The 27,581-nt window shown below is 46.7% G+C and overlaps 1 protein-coding gene across 3 annotated transcripts in view; it reads right to left on the bottom strand.

Moving 5' to 3' along the window:
• The window catches only part of SLIT3 (slit guidance ligand 3), a 669,892-nt gene that overhangs the window by 169,468 nt on the left and 472,843 nt on the right, over positions 1–27,581 (bottom strand). For all 3 annotated transcript variants that reach the window (XM_021076955.1, XM_021076953.1, XM_021076954.1), the window contains exon 6: positions 20,479–20,550. In XM_021076955.1, coding sequence (XP_020932614.1) covers positions 20,479–20,550 — 72 coding nt within the window. The remainder of the gene's footprint in view (positions 1–20,478; positions 20,551–27,581) is intronic.

The following is a 27,581-nucleotide window of genomic DNA, read 5'->3' as shown; positions in this document are numbered from 1 at the left end:
TAATAACTGCCCACATTAACCGAGAGCTGATTGTACACCAGGCAGGCACTGGGCTGAGGCTTCTATTTGCACCTTCTCATTTATGTTTTAATTTTACTTTTACTTTTTGTCTTTTTAGGGCCACACCTGTGGCATAAGGAAGGTCCTAGGCTAGGGGTCGAATCAGAGCTGCAGCTGCAGGGCTACACCACAGCCATGGCCAGGCCAGATCGGAGCCCCATCTGGCCTGGCCTAAGCCGTAGCTTGCTGCAACACCAGATCCTTAATCCACTGAGCAAGGCCAGGGATCAAACCCATATCCTCACGAACACTATGTCAGGTTCTTAACCCACTGAACCACAACGGGAACTCCCACCTTATTTAATTCCACCACCTGATGGGCCAGGCACCTTTTTATCATCTCCATTCCATGCACAAAGCAAGTCCCGGAGGTAGGGTGACTTGAATCCAAACAAGCCTGACTCCAGAACTGATGCCTGTCTCGGTTGTCACCTGCTGCTAAAACAGACTACCACACACTCTGTGGTTGAAGGCAAACACACATTTATTCTCCTACAGGTTGGAGACCGGAAGTCTGAAATGGGTTTGTGGGACTGCGTTGCTTCTGGAGGCATCCGCAGGAGAACTCGTTTCCTTGTCTTTTGCAGCTGTCTCTTTCCTGGGCTTCTGGCCCCATCCTTGTGTTCCTCTCACCTCCTGCTTCTGTCATTACCTTTCCTACTGTTCACTGGACTCTCCTGCCTCCCACTTATGAAGACCCGTGTGAAGCCACTTAGAGCCTAACTGGATAACCCACAATCATTTCCCATCTCAGGATTCTTCTTTTTTAAAATAATGATTTTTATTTTTTCCATTATAGCTGGTTTCCAGGGTTCTGTCAATTTTCTGCTACACAGCAAGGGGACCCAGTCACACATCCATGTATGCATTCTTTTTTCTCACATTATCACGCTCCATCACAAGGGACCAGACAGAGTTCCCAGGGCTACACAGCAGGATCCCATGGCTTATCCATTCCAAAGGCAATAGTTTGCATCTACTAACCCCAAACCCCCAGTCCACCCCACTCCCTCCCGCTTCCCCTCGGCAACCACAAGTCTGTTCCCCAAGTCCATGAGTTTCTTTTCTGTGGAAAGATTTATTTGTGCCATATATTAGATTCCAGATACAAGTGATATCATATGGTATTTCTCTTTCTGACGGACGTCCCTTAGAATGTGCGTCTCTAGTTCCATCCAGGTTGCTGCAAATGGCATGATTTTGTTCTTTGTTATAGCTGCCCATCTCAGGATTCTTCATCCTACCTGCCAAGTTCCCTTTGCCACATAAGCTTACGATTCAGAAGGGCCCGGAATGAGCACACAGACCTCATTGGGGGGGACACTATCCAGCTGATCCTCTTGCCTTTGAAACATGGAAAGCACCCTTGTGAGCATACGGCCCGGCTTGCAGGCAATGATCAGTAATGACTCGCTGTTATGACTGTAGCTTGTGTTTGTTTATCCTTTATGGTTTACGACACACTTTCACATTCATCTTATTTGGTACTTGAAGCGCTCTGAGGTTGAAATTATTATCCTCATTTTATAGATGAGTAATTTGAGGCCATAAGGGTAGCACATGAGCTGTTCTGTCTTTATACCACAATTTCTCCCAACTTGCCCACTGCCTCCTTGTTCTCGGAGCATGGTTGTTATTCTCACAGAGATACTCTCTGTCATCTCCACTCAGGGATCCAGGGCTGGAAATACGTGCACAAGCCTCCTATGGCCTCTTGGTCTAGAAACTTGCTTAAAAATTCACCAGCAGAAAAAACCCCAATGGTGTGGTCTGAGTAATGGCCCACTTCCGCCCCATCACATGGCTGGCCAAGCCTAAGCTGCAGGGACCACATCAACCTCATCTTATTATTATTATTTTTTTAAGCCCACACCTGTGGCATACAGAAGTTCCTAGGCAAGAGGTCGAATCGGAGCTGCAGCTGCCAGCCTACACCGCAGCCACAGCAACGCAGGATCCCAGCCGTGTCTGCGACCTATACCACAGCTCACAGCAACGCCAGATCCTTAACCCACTGAGTGGACCCAGGCATTGAACCCATGTCCTCATGGATACTATTTGGGTTCATCACCACTGAGCCACAATGAGAACCCCAACCTTATCTTGTTTATCTCCCTCTCTAGGAAGAGTTTTCCTAGTTCCAAAATCTAGCTTCAATGTCACTGCTCTGTTCCTTTGGAGATATTTTGAGAAAATATGGTTTACCCCAAGTCACCCAGGTTGGAAGGCTTTTTTCCCCCCCAAGGAAATGCTCTCAGTTTAGCATTTTCCATTAGGATTTAAGCTCAAGTTCAGGGTTGCATTAATTCTATGAAACTTCAGAGCTGTTCTGGCCTCCGCCTTTTTGCACCATGGCAAGCTACGGAATGGGCATTTCTGCATGAACTGGAAATTAAGGCAATTTCTCCCCCCACCCCCCATGGGATTTAAAAGATAGTCAGTCCATCCATCCACCTCCATTTCTCTGAGCCCCAACCCACCTCTGTATTTCTGTTGAGACTAACCTGTATTCTGCCTAGTTACTCTTCTCTTTTGCCATAACTGGAGCATAAACACCCAATGAAAAGGGATCATTTCCCACATTATAAAATCATCTGTTTGGACAATCATCTGTTTGGACAAATCATTCACTTCCACCAATGGACCTCCACGCTCTCTTGCTTGTGAGCACTGGAAAGGAGGCATTAAATGTCTTTCCAGGGCACTGGGAGATTCGTGCACTGACTATTCCTCCCCTAATGGCCAAACTGAGCTCTGGTGCCCTGAAAAAGTGGGTGTTTCCGTGCTTCTCAGCTAAATCCTGGGCGACCGAGGCAGGACAAGGCCTCCTAGTCATGACGGATGTGTGAAGTAGAGGAACACAGAGCGGCCTGTTCCAGGGCTGGCTAACTACTGCCCACAGGCCAAAGCCCATTCATCCAATGCAGCCTGTTTTCGTGAACACACTTCCCCCATTTGTTTGTGTACTGTCTACAGCTGCTTCCACGTTACAGTGGCTGAGTAGTTGCAACAGAGACCATATGGCCTGAGAGCCTAAAATACTTACTAACTGGTTTTTTATAAACAATGTTTGCTGCCTCCTGGCTGCTCTAGAATGGGGCAGTTCCGGTCCGGCCTTTGCCAGCGATGAGCTGTGATATGCTGGGTGAATCAATTGTGTAACTGCTAGGGAAGAGGGCGGGGGGATTAGGACAGTTGCCTTCAAAAGTTAAATAGAGAAACTAAAAAGCATTGGCAGGAAGGCCCACATGGCAAAGTGGTAGGGCTGGGACTCAAAACAGGTGGTCTCGGAGTTCCTGTCATGGCTCGGTGGTTAACAAATCCAACTAGTATCCATAGAGATGTAGGTTTGATCCCTGGCCCCGCTCAGCAGGTTAAAGATCCGGCATTGCCGGATACCCAACTAGTATCTATGGGAAGGTAGGTTTGACCCCTAGCCTGGGAACCTCCCTATGTCACAGGTGCAGCCCTAAAAAGACAAAAAAAAAAAAAAGGAGGTGGTCTCCTCTGGAACTCACACTTCTGACTCCCAGCCCAGGCTCCCACCTGGGCAGCTGGGTCACACTGATCCCAGAACCTGCAACGCTGGGCTGGAATCCAAGCCTAGAAGGCCCTGTTCCAGAAACAGGGCAGGAGAATCCATCTCGGAGTGGGTGGGAATGAACGTGGGCAGTGGGTCTCAAAGTGTGGTCCCCAGACCTGCAGCATCACCTGGGAACTTGTTAGAAATGCACGGTTTCAGGCCCCGCCTGGCTCTCATGAAGCAGGAACTCCAGCTTTGTGTGTTTCAATGAATGAAAGGGCTCCCATGCAAATTCAAGCTGGAGAACTCCTGAGAGAGGGAAATGGCCAAAGACAGGGCCTCTACCTGAGTGTGCAGGCAGCACACCGCTGCCTCTGGGCCTGAAGGCTTCATGTGTGGAGGACACGAGCAGTTTGGTCTCTTTTCTGTGTAGGATGAGGCCCAAGTTCTGAAATAGTATGCAGCCCTCCGTGGAGGTGGCTGTAATCCCTCTTGGACAGGCCTGACTTGATTTCTGCCCCTGGCTCCCCACTGATCTCTGCCGAGTGCTAAAGTATGGCCCTGCTGGCATTGCTCAAGAGAGCCATCCTGGATCTGGAGGAGCGAAGTCCAGCTGCAGCCATGCCACCCTGGCAACCTTAATAAGGCTGACATTTCCCTCTGTCTCCTCCGATTAGGTCATCACTTTATCACGCTGTGCTTTCCTGGCTCTGGGTATAATCTGCGTGTTGTGTGTCCATAACACTATGTAATTGGCTCTAATGCAGCAATATTATCTGCGAGCATGTATCACATAATTGCAAAGCCAGGCATCCACAGTAAGTGCCACTGTGGTCTTCCTCTGTGCCAAGCTTCCCGAGGTGCTCTTGGAACCCCCCTCTTCCCCTCCATACAGGTGGGGATCCAGACACCTTGATTCAGAGAGATCCTCTTAGTAGACTGGCCCAATCATCCCATCTCAAGGCAGGCTGACTCTTCTTTAAGTCTAGAGAAATACGGTAGTTCCCTTCTTCAGGGTCCCGGGGAAGGAGACTGTTGGTGGATCCTCAGCAGTCATGGCAATGGGATATTATTCTATTCTATTCTATTCTATTTTATTTTACTTTATTTTATTTTTGTCTTTTTAGAGCTGCACCTGTGGCATATGGAAGTTCCCGGCTAGGGGTCGAATTGGAGCTGTAGATGCTGGCCTATATCAGCCACGGTAACATCAGATCTAAGTCATATCTTTGACCTACACCACAGCTCACAGCAACACCGATCCTTAACCCACTGAGCAAAGCCAGGGATCGAACCTGTGTCCTCTTGGATCCTAGTCAGATTCGTTTCTGCTGAGCCACAATGGGAACTCCAGGATGTCTTTTTAAAGTGAACCTGACTTGGACTTAAAACTTGAGAGCCCAATGGCCAGCATGCTGAGCCAGGAAGATGGTAGCACCTCAACAGTGCCTATATTGAATTCATAGGAGTGGGCACCACCCAAGCAGGCAGAATCATTTCCTAAAGAGCAGCTAAGTGCAAACACTGTGGCTGGACCGTGTGGGAACTACCTAGACTGGTGGCACAGGGCATGAAAAGCACCGAAGGATTCTGGTAGCATGTGGAGCTCAACGGGAGGGTCTCAGGGACTCACTTGTCCCTCTCTCTCTTCCTGACTCAGGTAGGGAGGGAGGAATGAAATGGAAGGCACTTCAGATCTTTCAGGTGTCTGCTCTCTTTGGCTCACATGTCAAATCAGGACTGGCTTGTCTTGGTCTTGCTGGGAGGCTGATGATTGGCAGCCATCATGGTGCCAGGAATCAATCATGGTACCTACTACGACGACCAAGCCCCTTTGCATGCTCCTGGGCATGTGAAAGCAGTTGGCTAGCTCGGCCCATCAGAATGTGTGTAAGCAGCATCTCTGGGGGTTTGGCCATGGGAGAGCACACACTAAATGCCACTGGGCCCACCGAGCTTGAGCGAGGCATCCCCAAGCCTCTCTTCCTAACCCAGGGTCCCTCCCAACTGCGCTGAGTCAGTCATTTTTGGATGATGCTCCCTGATGCTTTCCTTCCTATCAAGGCTGAATGTGCCTTTCTTACCCAGCTATGCCCTGCTCTGATTTGGCTGGTGGTTCTAGGAAACTCTGAAAGTCAAGAAGAATAACGTACAATAATGCATCCTCCGAGAAACCTAAACTGAATGTTATAGGTTCTCCCATGAACTCTCTGTTTTCCCCTAAGGAACTGGACTAGTAAGAGATGGCACTTCGAGGTGAGCTGCCAAGACCTTCCAATAAAGATGGCCATATAGTAACAACAATAATACTGATGCTATTGATTACGCTTTTGCTATGTGCACGTATCTCATTTAATTCTCCCAACAACTCTGAGATACTCTTGCCATTTCCATTTGGATCCTAAAGAGATCAGCAAATTCAGCCCTGATCACATGACTCTACTACAGTTGTGGAACCAATATTCAAATCCAGGAAAGTGTGACACCAGGGCCCATTACACAAAACTGCCTTTACAGGATTGTCTTCGACAGATGTCGGCCGTCCAATTTCCCTGCTGTCCCAAGGTGGAGGTGAATCTTATATGTTAGAGCTAGACTTGGCCCCCCGGCTTTGATGTGGCAGGGGCCCTGGTGTTGGCCTTGCTGTCAAGGCTGCTCAAAGTAAGAGCATCACCGACCCTCCTCTTGACCAAGGAACAGAGACACCTCGGGAGTGGCAGAGGACAGGGCAACTGTGGCTCCACACCTTCCGAGGTCCAGGTTTGGCCGACGGGGTGCAGTGTTGCCCAAAGCCGCCCTGACGGTCGGATTGGCTGATTGGGGTGTTTTCTGAAAGAACTTAAGCGTCCAGATGTGCTCCCTAACCAAGCTCATCTTTTGCCTGTTTGGAGCAGACCGTGAGACTCCGAGGTCAGGCGGGGCCGGAAGGATGAGAGATGGAGGGAGAGAGGATGGAGAGGAGGGTGGGCGCCATCTTGCTGATGGTACCTGCCCTCCTGGACCATCCCGGGTGCTGTGTGTTACTGATTTCCTTCATCTCCCTGCGGACCGTTTAAATTAAAGCTCATAACCATTGTGTGGGCATATAATGAAAACAACTGATGCTGCACTGATTAGTCCATTACTCTCAACTGTTAGAAAACATAATGACCTCACAAGGGGCCTTATTCACTGACGTATAGCAGTCGGGCTCTCATTTGACACCTCAAATTAGCAGCCAAAGCAATAACAGCTGGGGTTTTTGTCTCAATATTTGTACCCGACTCGAGAGTGATTTGGCACTGAGCGAGCGTTATTTTTAAACACAGAGCTCTCACCGCCAAGCAACATTTTAAATGGTCTCCAGGTGTCATGTAAAACCTACAGAAATAAATAAAAACAATCAGCCGCCAATTCGGGCCTTGGATGATACAGATTCCGTAACAAAAGGGCCAGTGTTTGGCTCTTCCTTCATTATATATTCATATTATGACAGGCAGCAACTCATCTCCTTCCACCCAGCAGAGCCTCGGCGTTAAAAGGAAAAAAAAAAAAAAAAAAAAAAGATGCCTGCAAAATAAACGTAAAACGTGGAAGAGCAAAAGGGAAAGAGGACTTTTCAAATCCCACCCCTGCTAGACTTGGCCTGCGGCGTAAGTATTCACGGTGCTCCAGGGTCTTGGGTCCCTGGATGCCAAAGAACTCCTTACTCATTCGTTGAGATCATCGAGTGGTGATTCAAGCTGATTCAACTGCCTCCCAATGGCCAATATAATTGCAAACGTACCTTAAACACCATGAATGAGACAGCCTCAGTCTGCTACCTCTAGTTCATCATCTATAAACTGGGAGCCTGGACAATCAACCTTGTCTACGACATTATTTAGAAGCCAGGCGTTTTCCAGTGTGTCCAAGTGTCTGCCTTGGGCTGGTCGGCGGGGGGGTGCGAGGTGACAGAATGACCTCAGACTTACCTAACTGGACAGATGCGTTTGCAGCTGGGAGGAGAGAAACAGACACTTCCACCTCGGCTGTACTTGAGGCGGGAAGAGAGGAAGAAGAAGAAGGCTCTTTAAATCCCCACGAAGAAGATGCTAAGAGAGGTGGGGAACACGCCTTGGTCCCCCTCTACCCCGCCGCAGAGTCGGCGGGGCCTAGTCCAGCGATGGGCACACAGGACGACTCAGGAATTACTTACGGAAGGAAGAGATGCGTTTCCCAATGGGAAGGGTCATCACGCTCTTGCATCTTTAGATAAAAAATACATTTCCATGCTCCGAAGCCCTCTGGGCTGACCCAGGAGTACAAAGTTAATTGCCCACAGGAGTGAGGCTTGACAGCAGAGGAAGGGGGCTGTGCGGGGACCTTGGTACACACAGCACTACTACACGGGACCATCGCTCTTGTTTCAAAGGACAGTGGCTGTGCTGGAATGTGGGTGCAGTGCTGCCAGTCTCTCCCCCCCACCCCCGCATTTTTTCCTGCTTTTTAGGGCCGCACCCTCGACACATTGAGGTTCCCAGGCTAGGGATCAAACTGGAGCTAGTGTCTGGCCTACACCACAGCTATAGCAACACAGGATCCGAGCCGCATCTGGGACCTACACCACAGCTCATGGCAATGCCGGATCCTTAACTCACTGAGTGAGGCCAGAGATCGAACCCGCCACCTCATGGTTACTAGTCGGATTCGTTTCCACCGTGCCACAACAGGAACACCATCCCCCCTTTTGTTAAAGAGAAAGCCAAACATCTAGAACTTTTATATGAAATCGCCTTGTTTATCGATACGGGTGACCGAATCACCTTAAGGAACAAAAGTCACAACTGAACCATATTCGGGGGCGGGATTTGGCTCGCAGAGGCCAATTTTCAGTCTCTAAACCAAACAGATTAATTTAGCAATGGGAACCAAAATACATAATGTTTGTTTATCACACACGTGCTCTATCAATCCATCCATCCATCAAAGTATTTTAATGGCATTGGGGTGCTATGTGGGTCAAGTCTTCTTCCCACCCTGCACCTCCTGAAGGGCGGTCACTGGCTAAGACATGCTCCAGGAACATACCATTCAAACAATGTCTTTAAATGGTTAAAAATTATTCAGTGCTCCCCCCCCCTGCTGCCGCCCCCATTATCATTACGCAGGGACAAAGAGTCCCGAAGAAGTGTCCACTTATAGGGTAAAACTGTTTCACCAGGCAGGTGTGCTTTTGTCCGTTTCTGCACGCTACGCATCAGCTCTGCAGCTAAACACACGAACTGTTTCTCATTGGACCGTCTGGAACGAAGCCACGCCAGAGCCGTGAGCAGAAACAGCCACACAGGGGGCAGGAAAGGGGCTCTGCCCTTGGGCTGAGATGTCAGAGGGACTTTGCTTTTACCCGCGGCTATTTGTCTCAGATGGACTCTGTCAGGGAGCTGGGGACCATCTAAGCCTTCGGCTATTTGGGCTTAGAGATGGGCAGGGGTCCCTTGTTGGACTTCTGGTCACCTCTGGCAGCTGGGAGCAATGGCGCAAAATTTCATCTCTGCCCAGGTTGCCCTCTGACTGGACAGCCCCTTGTTGGGGGCACTGGGGTGGTCATGCCTCAAGCTGCGGCTGCAGGATTGGAAGGTTCTAGAAAGGGTGGGTGTGGTCCCCATGCTGAAGGTGGAATGTTCCTTGGGAAAAATGCTGGAGATTAAGGGATGATGGGATGGGCAGGACACAGAAGCTGGCTTCACTTTCTCTCATTTTCTGCCTGCTAACCTAGGAACAGAGTAGATGATAAATACAGCATTGGAGTAAGAGTCAACAGACCCATTTTCTGCCCAGGTTCTTCTGTGAAATTTTCCTATGGCTGCAGGCAAGTCACTTTTCCAGGGTAATTTTTTTTTTTTTTTTTGGTCTTTTTATGACCTCACCCATGGCTTATGGAAGTTTCTAGGCTAAGGGTCGAATTGGAGCTGTAGCCGTTGGCAACACCACAGCCATAGCGACACGAGATCCAAGCTGCGTGTGTAGTAACCTCCACCACAGCTTATGGCAACGCTGGATCATTCACCCACTGAGCAAGGCGTGGGATCAAACCTGAGTCCTCATGGATGCTAGTAAGATTCGCTTCCGCTGAGCCACGAAAGGAACTCCCTAAGGGAGTCTCTTTCTCTTCAAATGGAGTGGTGGGACCAGTTGACCTCTGGTCTTTGCAGCCCACAGTTCCACTCTCTGCTTCCAACTGGGCTGCTGCTGGCTCTAAAAAGGCATTCCTGGAATGGGAATAGTTTTCCAGAGGCAGTGGAAGGGATGGTGGATGCCCAGATCTGCCCAGGTCTGCATAAAGACGGGACACCTGGCCAAACTCGGAAAGATGGAGCCAGCCCCTGCGGTGCAGCATTTGGAAATAGTTGCATGGGGTCGGCTGTTTTTTCTTTCTCTCTTTATGTGGATATCAGGCTCAGCTTCAGTAGGGTTAATGGGCTCACTTTCCTAACCGCCTGCTGTATCTTCAGCTTCAGTACGGAGAAGGGACGGGTCTAGACATGGGAACGATTTCCCTACCCAGCTGACTTTGTGGAAGTCATTTGCAGAGCTCCGAGAAGCGAATAATTGGGATCAAGGAACGAATTCATGCAGAGAGGGTTTCACTTTGAGGGGAGACAGTTTTAATAACGATACTCCTGGATTTCAGTGCAATGGGTCTTTTGGGGGTATAGGATCAAGATGTTTAAATGAAAAGAGAGAAAGGGCTGAGCGCATGGTGAGGGGAGTGGCAGATATTTCAAAGTATTTAGCTTCAGAAAATACGCTATTTCAACACTGTGCTTATTAATAGATGTGAAAGGCTCTAGCATTTAGGGGAGGGCAGGCCAGAAAGCAGGTGGGAGCTACAGAGATTTGCAGGGGGCGTGCCCTATCCAAATGTAGCACTTGCCCCGCAGCTCTAAACTAAACCTGCACTATCTGATGAGGCAGCCACGAGCTGTATGTGGCAAATTCGAGTTTCAATCAATTAAAATTAGATAAGACTAAGCATTTAGTTTCTCACTAGCCACATTGCAAGTTCTCAAGAGCCACATGTGATTAGCGGCTATTAGATTGGACAGCTCAGAGAGGAAGCATTTCCTTCATCACAGAACGTCCTGTTAACGCTGGTCTACACCATCACAGCCACATGTCAACCTAGGGCTGCCTCGGCTTCTACGTAACCAAAGGAAACTGACATCATACACTTTTCAATAAGATGATCTCAGATTTAAGAGCTGACAACTAATTCTATTTTTTTTTAAACACTGGAAAGACCAAAAAAAAAAAATTAAAAAAATGAAACCTCACATCTGCAGGTTTCATCCAACCACTGGATAAAATAGAGTTGATAGTTGGGGGTCCTCTGATTTAGTTATAAGTCAAGAGAATGGGCTCTCTACAGCTTCTCTATGGTGAGTCCAAATACAGCTTAGAGAAACAGGACCCTTTTCCCCTTTATCCCTCCTCCTCACCATCCCTTGTTCGTGAGTGCCTTCAAAGATAGGACAGGAAAGCTTGCAGAAAGGTAAAATGATGCTCTGCTTCTGCACCTTCCCACGCTCTCCTCCCCTCCATGAAGCCAACTGATAGGATGGATCAATTTCCTTCTTGAGTTCCGAGGATCTTGGCTTTTGGGACCCTGTTCTGTAGAATAATGGACTCTAGGCCATAAGTGAGCCAAGCCATCCAACATTCCACATCCTGAGTGGAAGTGGCAGCATCTGTCATAGGCAGGTTTGGCTCTTCAAGGGGATTCAAGAGCGGATATGGGGCAAGAGGCTAAACATGCTCAAACACTGGTCACCAAAGTCACTGAGGGCAGCTGGGGATGGATAAAAGGCAGAGTCTGACCATCGGCCCAGGAGCACCTTTTCAAATCAGCATAGATGTGCACTGACCCCCTGACTGCGTTTGGCAACTTGAGACATTTCTCCTCCAGCCACTTGATGCTGAGAGAAATCCCTCTGGAAGCTTTTTTCCAAGATGCAAAAGTATGGGTGGGACAGAGCAAACCACAGTGTTGCTCCCAAATCCAGTTTGTCCAACCAGAATTTCAGCCCAGAGACCTGGTGGCTGGAGTCCAAAGACCTTGGGCACAGCAAGACTTCCATCACCTGATTCCACCTAAAGATGCTGACAGTAGGTGTCTTGCTGACTAAAACCCTTCACTATATCCTCTCAACTTAGGAATGAACACCAATGCATTTTCAATTCAGAGGTGAAACTAGCCTTTCGTGAACTGGAACATGAAATAACACAGAAACCGCTAGAACCCTCCACATTCTAGTTACTTGGGCTGTTAAAAAGTGCTGCTTATTTAAATGGAAAAGATTATCTTACATTTCAAAGAAATGCTCACTTTTTCCTTAAGCTGATGTTCTCAAAACCAAGCTTGTCATGTTAAGAGCTTGACAATGACCCAGCTTTCATTTGGGGTGGCTAGGAAGGAGGGGCGTGCCTTTATGGAAAACCTAGTCCCCTTCCCAGTACTCTGGGAGCTGAATGGAAGTTCTCAATGCTTTCTGCCAAGTGCAATTTTAATCCTGATTACCCCGACGAATCACAATTTACAGCACAGTACCAAAAAAATCATATTCTGGAGATATTTAAAGACTTTCATTAAGCAATGACAGTTCTATATTCAAAACTATGTCATGACTAAACACCCTGATTCCGAAGGCTGTTGAGACAAATAAAATGTTTGCATCTCCGGAGACATCCAGGTGAAACAGTTTGTAAATAAATGAAAATAAATCTTGCCTCTGTTGGAAAACATCAATTTTCACTGTGGCTCTAAGTTTGTTCATTGTTTTAAAAAAAGAAAAAAAAATCACCACTTAGCTAACCAAATAAAAACCCAAAGAAACATGCTGTTTCAGTAAAACACTACATAGTTCGACATTCAAAATAATTCTGGGACAAACACAACCTTAGTTCTGTTGAGGACCTAGACATAACAGAGAATCTTGAGACGGGGGTAGGGTGAGCTTCAAATTCAGTTGATTACAATCGCGGTCGGCATCAGAGGTTCCAGATCCCTCATTCTGAATTTAACCGACAGCGGATTGATCTGCAGCATCCAAGATCTATCAGAAACGGCATCACCGGATGCAGAAAGCTGGACTGTAATTTCAACGCAATTCGGTTTAAACTGACTACCTATTATGTGTCAGGCTTGTGCAAGGTTTGGGAGATAAGGCAGTGAACACTACAGGGGCATTCTCCAACTTTGGTTTATGAGCATCCTGATTGAGTACCTTCTATTTGCTAGGCACACACTTGAGATACAGGGCATGATAGATAGATAGATAGGTAGAAAATAGATAGATAGATAGATAGATGGATGTCAATTTTCAAAAAAGTCTGTGGTTGCTGAATTATTCTGGGCATTCACTACAGTGAAAAAAATCTCACTAATACAGTGAAACAATCTCACAAAATTGTTTCTTGATGTGTATGTTCTGGGATGTATTTATTTATTTATTTATTTATTTATTTATTTTGTAGCAGAGCAGTTAAACGCAGGGGATTTGATCTGAAAGATAATCCCCTTGTCCCTGTCACCCTGGGCAATTTTCTGAGTTTCTGTGCGCCTCAGTTTCCTCACTGGTAAATGAGATTACTAAGATCTACCGTGTAAGGGTTGGAGAGGAGTTCCATAAAGGGATGCCCTCTAATATCTTATCACAGTGCCCAGAAGATAGCAGATGCTAAAACATGGAGGCTATAACAGTAATTACAATATTTACAGTAAGGGCAGTCATAGTTGGTAAGGTATCATAGCATTACATAGCAATGCATTATTATTTTTATTTGTTAATCAGAGCATCTGGTTTCACACCCAGCAGAAGCTCATTTGAAGTGGAGGATACACCACCACTTGCTTAAGCTCTGGGTTTTCCAAACTGGACCAACCATGTGTATAAATGTCCCAATACCCAGCACTCAGCACCCTTCAGCCAGACATCCACCTGATCCTAGCAGAGTGAGCACACCCTGATCTGGCTATTAGGACTTTTGTCAATTTCTTTTCACTGCCTTCTTCTTATACCCGAAAAGGGCTTTCTTTCACATTCACTTTCTGTATCTACAAATAGGGCTCAGGATCGGGCCATGTCATACTTTCCTGGATGTGGTTGAATAAGAACTATGCTACAAGTCTGCGTAATTCCCATCACTGCTTTAACTCTTGACTTTCTAACTGTGGGCTGAGAGGGAGCTCATTACAACAGGCTGATGCTGGAGTCTGGGGAGGAAGAAACAGGGCAGGGGGTGTTCATTTCTTGTTTCTCATCATATGCATACACCCAACTACAAGGGTTTTAAAATCAAAGGGAATTTGGTGGCAAGTTCGGCTCTTGAGAAAGACTTCCCAAAAGATGAGGCATGAGACATCCCTGATGGATTCTGAGATGCCCTTGTTCTGTCTGGGAGTCTTGGACTCCACATCACTTAGTTCTGTCTGTGCATGTCTACTCAACAATCTGGTAAGCTCTCCCCTTCAGAGTTTGATCTGCTGGAGCACCTGCTCATTTAAAAGCTTCACTGTCCCTGGCATCTGGTACTATTCTGACACACAGTGTGTCCTTGCTTCTTGGATGGATTAAAGCAGGGGCTGCCTGGGCTGGCAGGTAACGGAAATGGGAGAAAGTCAATGGGAAAGTGGAGTCTACACACCCCACCTAAGGAGGGTAGGACTTTACAGCCACGACTGATAGGTGCAATACAGAAATGCAGCCCCAGATTGCCAATGCTTCTGGTTTGCCACAGTCCAAAGTTGGAATTCTGGACTTCTTCAAAAACTACCATCAATTTTCAATAGAAAATATTAACTTCAAATTGTAAAATACACTCTACTGGATTAAAAAAAAAAAGGCCTCATCTGGAGTTCCTGCTGTGGTATAGTGTATTAAGAATCCAACTGGGTGCATTGGATGGCTGTGAAGGCAGGGGTTTAATTCCCTGCCCAGTGCGGCAGGTTAAGGACCCGGTGTTCTGAAGCTGTGGCTGGGATTCGATCATAAAAAAAAAAAAAAAAAAAAAAAAAAAAAACAAAGGAAAAAAAAAGGAAACCTCATCTGCGGACATGATGTAGTCTGTGGTCTCGTTTGCAACCTCTGGTTTCAAGAAAGCTGAAAGCAAAATCAGTCTTTGATTCTGTCATGGACTACAGCTTGCCTTCCCCCAATCTGCTAAATAATATGAAACATTTAATGATGGCTTTTTTGTTTGTTTGTTTTTTGTCTTCTTAGGGCTGCACCTGTGATATACAGCGCTTCCTAGGCTAGGGGTCGAATCAGAGCTGTAGCTACCAGCCTACACCACAGCCACAGCAAGCCTGGGTCCTTAACCCACCGAGTGAGGCCAGGGATCGAACCTGTGTTCTCATGGTTACTAGTCAGTTTCATTTCCACTGAGCCATGAGGGGAACTCCTAATGATGTGTTTTGAAAGAACTGTTCTGTTTAGGATTCCCAATCTCACCAGGGCATTTCTTTTGAACAGCCTAATTGCCTGGAGGTGCCCACTGTGGGCAAAGAACATAGGGTCAGGGGTTGGGAGTCCCAGATATATCAGTCCTTTGCTACAACCAACTTGCTGTCACCTTTGGCAAATCTAGCCGGGGCTAGGACTAGGGTGAGGGAAGTAGGGCACCCAGGGTACAAATCGTGAGGTGGCATGGGCCACCCTCTAGTCCCAACTCTGCTCTCAATCTCTCTGTGCCTTATCTCAACAATAAGAGGTCATCCTGGAGACAGCTAAGGTCCTTCCAGAGCCAGCTGACGATAATGTCACTGAACTCCCAGATCTGGTAAATGACATAAATGCGAGCGAGGCTTTCAGAACAGCATGCACGGGTTATCTGCAGACCTGTCGGATCTATGTGATATTTGGCCAGTCCCAGTGATTTATCAAGGGCAGACCACTCACTGAAAGCGTTTTCAGGATGTACTTTGACATCTTTAGCCTGGCATTTGGAGCAGCTTCTCTACTGAACTTGTGATTTGCTGCACGGAGTCAGGAGACAATGTCTGAGAATCTTGTCTCTTCTCTTGCAATACTATTAGAAACAAATTAAATATTTTATAAACCAGGTTTTCTTGTTTTTGTTTCTTTTGTCCACATTTTTTTTTTCGCTTTTTAGGGCTGCACCTGCGGCACATGGAGGTTCCCAGGCTAGGGGTCTAATCAGAGGTACAGCTGCCAGCCTACACCAGAGCCACAGCAACACCAGATCTGAGCTGCATCTTCAACCTGCACCACAGCTCACGGCAACACCAGATCCTTAACCCACTGAGCGAGGCCAGGGATCAAACCCGAAACCTCATGGTTCCTAGTCGGATTCGTTTCTGCTGTACCACGACGGGAACTCCTGTCCACACTCTTAATATTTTTTTCCTTAAATATATATATATATATACATATATACATATATATGTATATATATATACACACACATTTTTTTTTCTTGACAGAGGATGGCATGCTGGGCAGGGAGGAGCCTGGTAAAATTGGTGAAATGGTGAAATGCATGGCTGTCCTCAGTCTAGCTGGCAGGGGCGAGAAAACCAGGGCTCCAAGTTCCGCCACGAGATTCCTGACCAGCCAAGGAGATGCAGTCTGGGCATATTCTACTGTGGTTTAAGCACACCTTACTCAGAGGATACCTAGTATGGGAACTGCCAAATATACAGAGCAAGAAAGGAATGGTCCGCGATTTGGGTCGCAGAAGGGTGTCTGACTCACGGAAAGCGGGGGCCCTCGGTGAAGCATCTTAAGCTCCATAAAGAAAGCTGGGGCTTTATTTAAGAGAGGGTCTGGAGAGTGGAACCTCCAAACTGTTTGCTGAGTACCAAATCAACTGTGATGAGACGTGAGAATACGTCATCTCTCGGACTAGGGGGTCGGTCAGCGAAAAAGCAGGATGATTTTCTTTGCCCTGCGAGTCTGATTTACCTTCCACTTTGCGGGGACCCGTCCCTGGGAAAAGGGAATGACCACTTCACAAGCTGTGGGAGGCACTGGCATTCTCCTCGGCAGGATGGCGAGTCACGGAGAGCTTGCCTAGACCAGCTCTGGTGGCCAGTTCCTACCACCCTCGGCCACGCTTCAGAGGAGCCAACACTATGGGGAGCTTAGTGACACCATCAGAAAGGCAGCTTGGTAGAAGGGTCGATCACATAGGTTCTGCTGCTTGCTAGTTAAGCAGTTGCTTGGCTTCTCTGACATGGGGATCTCTCTGTAAAAGGAGAGGGGCAGTAACACTTTCACTGGAGGGGTTGTGAGGATGTGAAGAGATAAGGGTGTGAGAGCGCTGCTGGGTGCCAGTAACAGCACAATGAACGTCAACTGTTATCACTCGCCTTTCTTTTTCCTCTCTCTCTCTCTCTCTTTTTTTTTTTTTTTTTTGGCCACATCCATGGCATGTGGAAGTTCTGAGGCCAAGGAACAACCCTGTGATACAGCAGTGACCTGAGCCACAGCAGCGACAATGCCAGATCCTTAACCCGCCGAGCCACCAGGGACCTCCAATCACTTGCCTTTCGATTCCTCTGCTGTAGCCGCACAGGAGCCTTGAGGAGCTGTGCCCATGCTGTGCTTTCCTTCTTCCCCCCTTTCCTGGCTATAACTGAAAAGGGGGGTGGCCTTTCTTCTTCTTCTACTACACTCTGTGCTGGACACCCCACTGGCAAAAGTAAAAATGCAGTTGAGGTGGGCAGCTTAACCCTGCACAATTCCTCCCTCCTGACTCCAGGGGTTCCCACCCGAACGGTTCAATGTTACAGGTGCAATCAACCTCAGCCTCGATGGTAAGAAGTTTTACAGCGTTTCTACCCACAGAAAGGATGGAATAATAGGGTGATTCTGTGTGAAATATTTTCACTAGTAGTTGTGGGTTTTTTATTTTTTGGTTTTGGGTTTTGTTTTGTTTTGTTTTTTAGGGCCGCACCCACAGCATATAAAGTTCCCAGGCTAGGGGCTGAATCGGAGCTATAACTGCGGGCCTATACCACAGCCATAGCCACTCAGGATCCGAGTCGCATCTGTCATCTACACCACAGCTCAGCTCATGGCAATACCAGATCCTTAACCCACCGAGTGAGGCCAGGGATCGAACCCATGTCCTCATGGATCCTAGCTGGGTTCGTTTCCGCTGTGACGCAACAGGAACTCTGCTCACCAGCAGTTTTTGATTCCCAAATTTGGAGAGCGTTTCCTTGAGGTAATCAGGAGTTTTCCCCTGTTTTGTACTGCATGCTGGCTAATGTGAGGGAGAAAACACACTTGACATGCTATATTTTGTCTTTTTGATGTGCAGACTTTAAAAGCTTGCGATACTTAAAGAAGACCTTTGTGGGGATAGAATGGTTTGCACGCCTCTCTTTGCCTCTGCCTGTCTCTCTCCGAAGGATTGATTCAGTTACTGTATGAGGCCCTCACTTCGTCCCTATTTATGATTTCATTGTCAAGTTTCTTTACGGCGCCTAAGTTGTGACTGCCGAGAAGTGGCAGAACTGTCAATGTGCAGATGAGATTTGGAGGTCTGGGCGTGGGGAGGGAGGCGCTGTAAATGAAGATGTCAGCTCCAGCCAATTTCAGAATGGCTCACCATGAAGATGGATGTTTCCAAAGCTGTGCGTCTCTGCTGGAAATTAAAAACCCATGGAATACCTGATTATGATTAATTTTAAGTACTTAGCCATGTGAAGCCAAAGGAGAGTGTCTTTAAAACAAAGCTATTGATCTAGCTTTGTTTGGAATTGAGAAGATCAACTAATCAGATCCTGTGGGCTCTTTACAGTGATGGAGAAGGAGATTTTTTTTTTTTTTTTTTTTTTTAATCATAGGCTTCAAGTTTGAGAGACCTGGTGTACTGGATAATATATATATACATATATTTTTTACAGAGAGGGGCAGTCCAGTTCTGTCCTGGACAAAGGTCTGATGGAGATGAGGGCACGGTGGGGATAAAGCTAGGGAAGCGGAGGGGACATCATTTAGAGAGTCCCTCCTATGTAGAATCTAAGGCATCTCTTCTTAAAGTTAAGGAAACAGACTCAGGGAAGTCGGGGAGCTGAGCCAAAGCCCCACTTTATCCTAGACCCCACGCCCAGGTGTGTCTGCCTGTGTGGGCCCCCCCCGGACAGCCTTCCCAGTGAGGCGAGATGACACCCCTCCTGGTCGAGAGAGTGAACGTGTGGGCTGCCAGGTCATCACGGCTGTTTTATGGCAGCTGGTAACTTCCATTTCCTGGTCTCTTCCCAGGGCATTTTCTCATCCTTCTCAAGAAGAAGGTGATAGGCTCCTAGCAGCCCTTTCTACAGAGGTTTTTTTGCAGGCAGGGAAAATCACGCCTACCCTTCTCAGCTCCAGCCTCTTGATAAGAGGAGTCCTGGGTTACTAAATTTGGGCTGGCATTCTTTCTCTCCCTAGCAGACACGCCTTTGGTGCCGGTTCCGGGGTCAGAGTTTGGGTGAGGAGCGATCATCCATCTTAGGAATGACAACCTGACCTCTCTGGCGGTGGGTCCTGCCTTTTCTGTACCAGGGATTCTCGGCTTGCCTCCGATTTCCAGCAGCTTGCAGCATCAGCACCCCCTGTGATTTCCCGTGATTCCTCTTGGAATCACCTTCCTCTCTCTCTCACAACGTGGAGAGGATGCCTCCAACCCGTTGCTACTGTCCGCAGGGCCAGGTGAAAAGGAAGGTGGGAGGAGGACCTTCCCTTATGGACAAAGGGACATTTTAACGTATTCATTCATTCATATGTTTGACATTCATTCATTCTTCTGTAACCTGGTGACGATGTAATTTTTTTATTTTCAGGGGATGCTCGACACATCTCACCCTTATCATGGTGGCTAGAACTGTACCCTCAGAATCCTTTTGAGAATCAAGCAGTTACAGAACTTGGAAAGGGGACGTCACACCCAAGATAGAGCAACCAGCCCCTTCATTTTCCAAATGAGAAAACTGAGGCGCCAAGCATGGAAGAGACTTGCCCAAGGTCACACAGCTAAGTGCGGGGCAGAGTCAGGACTGAACCACACATCTCCCGATGCACGTTCTGCCAGGCTTTACTGCCTTCCTCTCCAGGTTCCCCCAAGTCGGGGACAGCTGGAAGTGTAGTTTTGGGGGAGAACAATCCAAATGTTTTCTTACACAATTCAGTTTTAGTTGGAATGACCCTAGGATGACTCCTAGCCGACTCTCCCCCGGAAATCAGGTTTCCTTAGCTACACCCATTTGAAAAATCCGGAACACAGAAGGGCAGCTACACATTTTTCCTAGAAGCGGTACCCAGGGTGGGGTGGTCTTCTGGGGAGGGGTCCCCCTCCTCTCATCCTCTCCCCAGCCCCATCACTTTAAGGTTACTGCTTAAACTTTGGATTTAAACCTGAGATGAGAACCCAGGAGCAACGGGCACGGCTGGACTTTACCAGGCTGCTTGGCATTCCCCCCCCCAGTCCTGTGCCAAAGTCCTTTCTGATTCTGGGTGATCCAGCCGACCCCCTGGTCACCCTTTCTCATCTCTCGGACCTGTAACCTGTCTCTCCTTAAGCCCGCACTCTCCCTGGATGCTCTGGCAGGCGCCAGGGGTCTACCCCAGCCCATCTGGTTCACCCAGCAACAAACACGGCGAGAGCATGGGGGGGAGAAGGGACTCAATAGAGACTTAATTAGCAGGAACCCCAGTTTGTGGGAGGTGAGAAATCACACTTTGCTGCCCGCAAACACTTTGGCCAAGGTGAGCCGGAGGGATCCCCCGGTTCCCAGTTGTCACGGCACTGCAGCAGAAGACACAGAAACGCATCCCCACGGACCCCCCCCAGCACACACACTCCCCCTGTCTCCTCCTCACCCGGACACACACGCACACAAGGCAGCGATCGCAAAACCAACTCACAGGATCTCCAGATCACGCAGCGCTCGGAAGGCTCCATCTTCAATGCAGCTGATGTGGTTGTTGTCCAGTTGCCTGTGGAAAAGCAAGGGGGAGAGCGTGAAGGCTGAGCGGGGGCCGCGCCGAGGAGCCGGGGCGGCCCTGGCCGGGCGTCCCTGGTCCCCGGAGCGCCTGTCCCTCCACCCCCGCCGGCTCTGCTCGTCCCCGCCAGGAGCTCGCGCAGAGCCAGGCTGTCTGCCACGCTGCTGCTGTCTCTCCGCTCTGACTGTCTGAGGCAACTACACAGACGAGCGCACCAAAGGCTGTCAGGTCTCAGTAAATATTAATTGCGCATTTTTTTTTTTTTTTTTTTTTTTTTTTTTTTTAGGCAGAAGGGAGTAATTTCATTACATTAGGGCATCCAATCCATTACGAGCTCTTACCGTCATGGCACTGAAACAATTTCATTAAGCTAAAGGCCTGTAAATCATTGGAGGTCACTGCTCTGCCCTCCGTGACCTCCCAGAATGCTTTTTTTCCCTCTCTCCCTCTGCCTGTCTGCCTTTTACTGGAAGTTGCAGTCTTCTGCTCTGACACAGTGCTAAATCTCGAGGCTTTATCTGCCCAAGAGCGGCGAGGGTGCATGGGGAATATACCAATTCCAAATTAGACTCAACTAATCTAATTTTATAGTCTTTTTATTATTCTAAGCACCAAATGTCTGTGGTGGTTTGATGCCTCCGTGCTTTGTTAGGGGCCCATCTGGTAGGTCATTCGATTGAAGCATTTTCCGACTAAATACAGATTCCCTCAAACTGCACCAGTCATCATCAACATTAAAGAAATTCATTGATGGAAGCGTTCCTGATGGGGGGAGGGAAAAAAAAAAAGGAATATTGTTATGGCCTTAAAGATGTACCACTTAAATTTAAATTGGGGAGAATTAAAAGCACCTATTTCAGGACTTTTTCTTTTCTTTTTTTTTCTTATTCCCTTTCCTTCTTATAAGCATGAAAATCATGATTTTTCAAAAAGACACCTTGACTAATGTACATTCTGGTGAGGGGCTGAGGTTATTTTCCGTGAGGGGTAACAAGCAGACACCGTTATCTCAAATCAAAATACGCCTCTTGTGTAAGTCAGGATACCACGACCACACCCCAACTTACATGTCATCTCTTTTACATATATAGGTCTGTCTGTCTGTCTATCTATGTATCTATTTATAATACACATATATAGTATATATACCATACATCTATTATATATTTGTAGTACATCTATAGTATATATACATCTATGGTATATACATACCTCATTTAATTAAAAAGTGCATTATACAGAAACTGGTTATTACCACCAGACTACTATATTTTGTGCACAGAACACACTGTAATCTTTGTGGGGAGACAGCCAGAGAAGCACGGCTGTGTTGCAAAACTCCCCTCTAGACTCCCTTTTTCTCTCTTTTGTCTCAGATAAAACCAGCCCTTCTTAGGTGGAAGGCTCTCCTGATGCTGGAATTTTTACTTGAAACTTGCGCTGATCTATCCCAAGACAATTCTCCGCAGAAGGTGTGTCGAAGCTGCCTCTGGTAGCTCCCTTGGAGCATTTTATACTCTGTTGAAGGAAGGTGGTATTGCAATTAAAATCCTGTTATCACGGAAAAAATATATAGAGGCAGGATTGCACAAATGCGCATGAATGAAATCCGTACAGAGTGATATGTGCATCAGAGCAGATGGGCCTGCCACCGTCTCACGGGAAAGAGAATCATCTCAAAAGATGCTCCCGAAACAACACACTAAGATGCTCAGAATGTAAGCATAAGCAGGAAATGGGTACCCCAAGAAGCACTCTGTAGGTGGGCGAAATTCTACATCTAGGGTTCCAAGTTCTTGCTGACGCTGACTCACACGGGATCTCAGAGTTCCTGCTACCCCGAATTCTTCCCAAGCCTCGATTAATGGGAGTTTACCGAGTGTCCTTTTCGTAGATTTCCGGGAAGTGTTGGGGCTGCTGATTCCCCGCAGAGGTTCTATTAAGGCAGCCTAGTACCACTGCCCAGCTTCTAGATTTATCATCAGTTAAAGGGCCAATGAATCAACAACGCCTGGCCCACGCCAAGGCCACCAAACCTTACCAAGCAGAAATGCAGTGGAGTTGGCTTTGGCTCCAAGCAACTGTTTCACGAACGTGCTGAATTCGGCAAAAAACGGCACTGTTCCCCTATATAGAAAAGTATCTACCTCATCAAACTGGAAGTCTGGGGTGGCGTGTAGAGATGGCTGTTTATGGCGCATCTGCTTTCGTGCAGACATTTTGGAGAGGTCCTGGCTATTAGAATATTATTTATTTGCTGGGATGTTTGCAGCAGTTGCTGTGACTTTTCTTTATGAGAGCACCAGAAACCAAAGAGGCTACTCTAAATGTACAGAATTTTAGGTGGAAAGAATGCAACTTGTGGGGGAGAAGAAACGCACAGAAGGAAGAGAAAAAAAATGAAGTGGTAGAAAGAAATTTAAGAAGGTATGGGAAAAGTTGAAATGGGCAAAAGATTGAAAAAAAGAAAAAATCCTATCAGGGTCCTGCAACTTTGGATCTAGAGAGGCGGGGACAAAGGGTCTCTGAGAAGGCCCTGCTCACTTTAAGGTTAAAAGCGGACATGTCTAGTATGTTATCAATTATGTGATGTTTAAATAGTTTCAGCAGGTGGCACAGGTTGACACCTAGCTGTTCATTAGTAATGAGGAAAACGAAGCTTTAATATAAGCATCTCTGTGGGTGTATTCCATAGAGTATTTTGGAACATACGAAATGTATCAAAATTTAAAATATTTATGCTGAAGTGTGCTTTTCTAGAAGACATTTATTATAACCACGGTTGTCTCCTTTCATTCTAGCCACAGATAAACAGTCTCCCCGCCTTGGTAGTCAGTCAGTCCCCAGAGGCATCATTCATGATGGAAGTCTGTGGGATAAAGGCTTGCAGGTCCTGTCGGGCAAACAAAAACCTGAGTCACTTCCCTTCCCCGCTGTCACATCTCCATGGCACTGAGCATCGGTGTTCGCAAAACACTCATTCATGGTAAACAAGCGAGGTCCCTAAAACAAAGTAAATACACACCTTGGTTCAGACGAGCTTTTTTTTTTTTCTTTCCAAAATTACATCCCAGACACATACAAGTTAGTCCTGAAGCACAGGAGACAGGCAGCGAAATAAAGGAAATGCAGCATCTTTTTGGGGGTGCTGGAAAGAAGTGCTAGCTATGAGACACACAGAGAAGCTTCCAGAGTTAAGGCCAGTGCATTTGACTTAGCAGTTTGCTTCCGGGGGTTGATGGAGGCTGCCAATGCGCGTTCTAAGCGCTCAGGTCAGAGGTCCATTTCGCGTCTTTGAAAGGACTCCTTTATAAGATCTTCTCAAAAGCAAATCAAAAAAGCCCATTGCCCGCTCCACATGAAACCCCGTTCGTTACTCAGGAGGCAGGTGCAAAAGGAACTTCGGAAAAGGGAGCACTAAGAACTCAGCTGTGGAATCTGCCTGGTAGCCTTCTTTCTATTCTTCCTTGGCCGTGAGAAGTGTGTTTTGCACTGCTACAGAATCCTTTCCTCTCGCCACACAGAATAACCTGCCCCGGTGCCCAGCATAGTGCCAGCGACTTCCCGGCTGGTCACCTCTGGCTGCGGGATGAATCCCTTGAGCGCAAGTGTGACAGGGCTGGCCTCAAACTACCTGCACGAAAGCTACCCACGGCCCCACCGCTAACGTGAGTGAGGACAGAGCATTCCCTTCCTGAGCTCATGGGGGCTGCCTTTCGGCCGCAGAGATCTCTGCTAGCGAGCATCTGGGGAGGCCACTTGGAAGAAAGGGAGATTTCCAGGGGCACAGTGTGACAATGAGGAGCCCGATGGCAGCGGGTCGAGGGAAGGTTGGCTGAGTTTTTGGGGAGGCGACTTTTACCGTGGTTTTACTTTATACAGAAGACTCAATGTGATTTTTCACTCTCCTGCGTGTGAATGAGGCGAGAAGCCCCCAAATGTTCATGATATTAAATTAACTGCTCTAATTTCCCTGGGCAGCTCCGATTTTGACAAACAATGTGAGTGCTGAAACGATACCAGAGTCCATTTAGAAAGGAATCCTGAGACAAGAACTCAATGCGGACTCCCCGAGAGGAGCTTTCTGACTTCTGTATTTTTATACTCTGAGAATATAAACAAGTCAGAAAGGAAAGCCAGCGTGAGTGAGGACTTAAAATAATCTCCACAAACAGCAGACAGGCAGAGAGTGCTTTTGTCAGAATTCCCATTTGCAAGCGTAGTATTATCACCATTCATCTCTTCCCATCACAATTTCAAATTTCATAATTGAAGCGGGAGAGAAATATTTTTGCGGTTCTGAAAAAACGAAAAGAAGCATATCTCAATCCTCAAAAAGGGGCTTTAAAAAAAAACTGATTACAATATGAAGAGCCATCTACCTATCATCCCCCACACTCCCCCCTAGCCCTGCCACCAGCACCACCAGCAGCACACAACAACAAAAGAAAAAAGAAAATTTCATGATTTCAATGATGCATTTGAGACTCCATGAGGAATACCTTGGGAACAGATATCTCCAGAAACAGGCTATGGCGAGCTGCAAGAAAAGAAGAATTCCCAACTAGTTACCTAGATGCAAGATCTACACACCAGGATACAGCTACCCCGATGTTCACTTCTCATCCTGGCGTTCTGAGCGCCCCAGTGTCTCAGCCCACGCATGGTTACACTTAGCCTCAAGGCACTGTCACTCCGGGGCCCCAAATCCAGCTGCAGTGCTTTGCTCTAGGACTGCAGCTCCAATGGCTACAGTCCTCCTCCTGCTAAATGGGAGAAGTAGTTAAGGTTTAGCCTCTTTAGAGTTAGTCAAACAGTTTGTTAATTTCTGAGCAAAAGTACATGAAATGCACAAGATAAGGGCAAGGACTTCCGCATGAGATTCACAAGGAAAGCCTTAGGGAAACTGAAAGCAAGTCTACAGTCTCAGAATTCAACAAATGACCCTACAAGACCAGTTGAATATTATTAGATGCTCACACTGTCTGAGGTACCCAGGATATAGAATGAAGTGTGAGATATCCTTTGAAAACATTTGGGAGGTTTTTACATCTCCATTATCATAAAAGAATTCTAAAAACTGATCTGAATTCATTTTTGATGAAACAGATATGTTCCAACATACACATATGCAAAGAGTGTTTCTTTTTCTACACCAAGGAGAAACAGAATGCTGTAACTTTTAAAAAACAAAACAAAACAAAAACACACAAACCCCGAGGAATCCCTGCTTTCTTAAAACATGCCCGATGACAAAACACAAAGTACAGCCTTGACCTGCTACTCCTTTTCTCCCCGTTATCCAATTGCCCTTTAAGGGAAAAAAAGAAATCTAGTAGTGCTTCTGAAGGTTGTTTTATATGACAGTTTAACATTCTAAAAAAAATCATTATTGAAGAGGAAATTATAGAAGCATCTGTCTTCTGCTGGCTGGGGTCTTCGAAAGAAAAAAAATAAAAACAAAGCTCAAGGTTATTGTCAGTGGCAAAAGGAAAAAAATCGTGTTGAAAAGAAATGCATACACTTCATATAATTGAGAACTGGTCACACTTTGTAGGCAAATCAAACACTTGATCCAAGCCACAGTCTGCTAATGAATTGTCAGTACCTCTCATCATTAAGGAGCTACTGTGATTTCGCATGAAAACAACATCTCAAATGAACAAAAAGAAGTGAATCTATTATTTTGCACATTTTGTACACTTGTCCACCAGACCCAAGAACACATGCAGGTAGATATGTTTACTGATCCATGAATTATTTATGTATCCACAAAGATTCTCATCTATAGGACTGACAACTTTATGCCTATTTTTTCCTACATAATAATGTATACTAACTCCCTATTGTATGCATGAAATGCGAATATATATATTATAGATAAAGTGATACTGACCTCCGAAATTTAACATGCCTGCATCTAGTCATATTATAGGGCTATTTAGAGAATTAAGTGATTGTTAGCATTCCAAAACAATGAACCCAACCTACTTGGCAAAGGACAGAGTCCTAGGTTAATTAAGCTCTCTGATCAGAACACCTCCCTAGAACTTGGTTAAGACCTGAAGCATCAACCAAGCAGCGTTATGCATCCTCTGCCTCACCGATAGCCTAACACCTTTTATTTGGTGTATATCATATGGCTTTTCCACATAGGCACCTTCTCAGTAGCAGAATAACTGCATCCACCCCAGTAGATGCTCTCAAAAGCAAGCTCTGCAATCATGCAAGTACAGATGATGAATTAGCACCAAAGAGGCACGCCAGGCCTTGGAGAATAAAGGTGTGTTTTACACATGGCTGGGAAATACCAGTAACTCCACTTCTGAGTTTACACAGTTTCTGGTCTGTTGGGGATTTGGCAAATGAATTTATACTGAAAAATGTGGGTGTGCAGGGGGTAGAACTCTCTGCAGACCAATTGAGTAGGAAAGAGAGTTGTTGGGAACAAGCTGAGCTCTCCTTTATTTTGGACAGGTTTCAATTTGAAGCAAATTTCTGGCCTTTCTAGGTAAATAAAACAACAACAAACAAACAAACACAAAGCAAATTAAATGAAGATACCCCACATTCACCAGGAGAGAATTTCCTTTTGTTTCCCAGCCACTTTTAGACTGGGAAGTTTGGTTACTGTTTGCAAAATGTGCGCTCATGTTTTGAAGCATGCCTCAAATACAGCCTTTCTTGGGTCAGCCTGACACGAGGACCAAAGGACCTTACACCAAGGATGTCCAACTTGCCAAGGTTTGCCTGGACCTTGCCCTGTTTTAGCGTGCAGACATCTGAGACCCATTCTGGGAAACTTCCACCCCAGGCAAACCTGATGGTTTTTGTGCCTTATTATATCCCAGTGGGCTGCCTCTGGTGGAAACAGATTTATTCTCAGTACGTCATTCCTTCACCAGTGTCCCTAAAACCTTAAATGCCTGTCGATTCACTAACTCAGCCTTCAGCTACATCAGCTCTAAAAGGCTCCTCATGGCAGCCAATGTAAGACAGGCTCTTGATAAACACACCGACAATTA

This window comes from Sus scrofa, chromosome 16 (assembly GCF_000003025.6).
Source record: "Sus scrofa isolate TJ Tabasco breed Duroc chromosome 16, Sscrofa11.1, whole genome shotgun sequence".
Classification (NCBI taxonomy): Eukaryota; Metazoa; Chordata; class Mammalia; order Artiodactyla; family Suidae; genus Sus; species Sus scrofa.
This window is presented reverse-complemented; position numbering and strand designations above follow the sequence as displayed.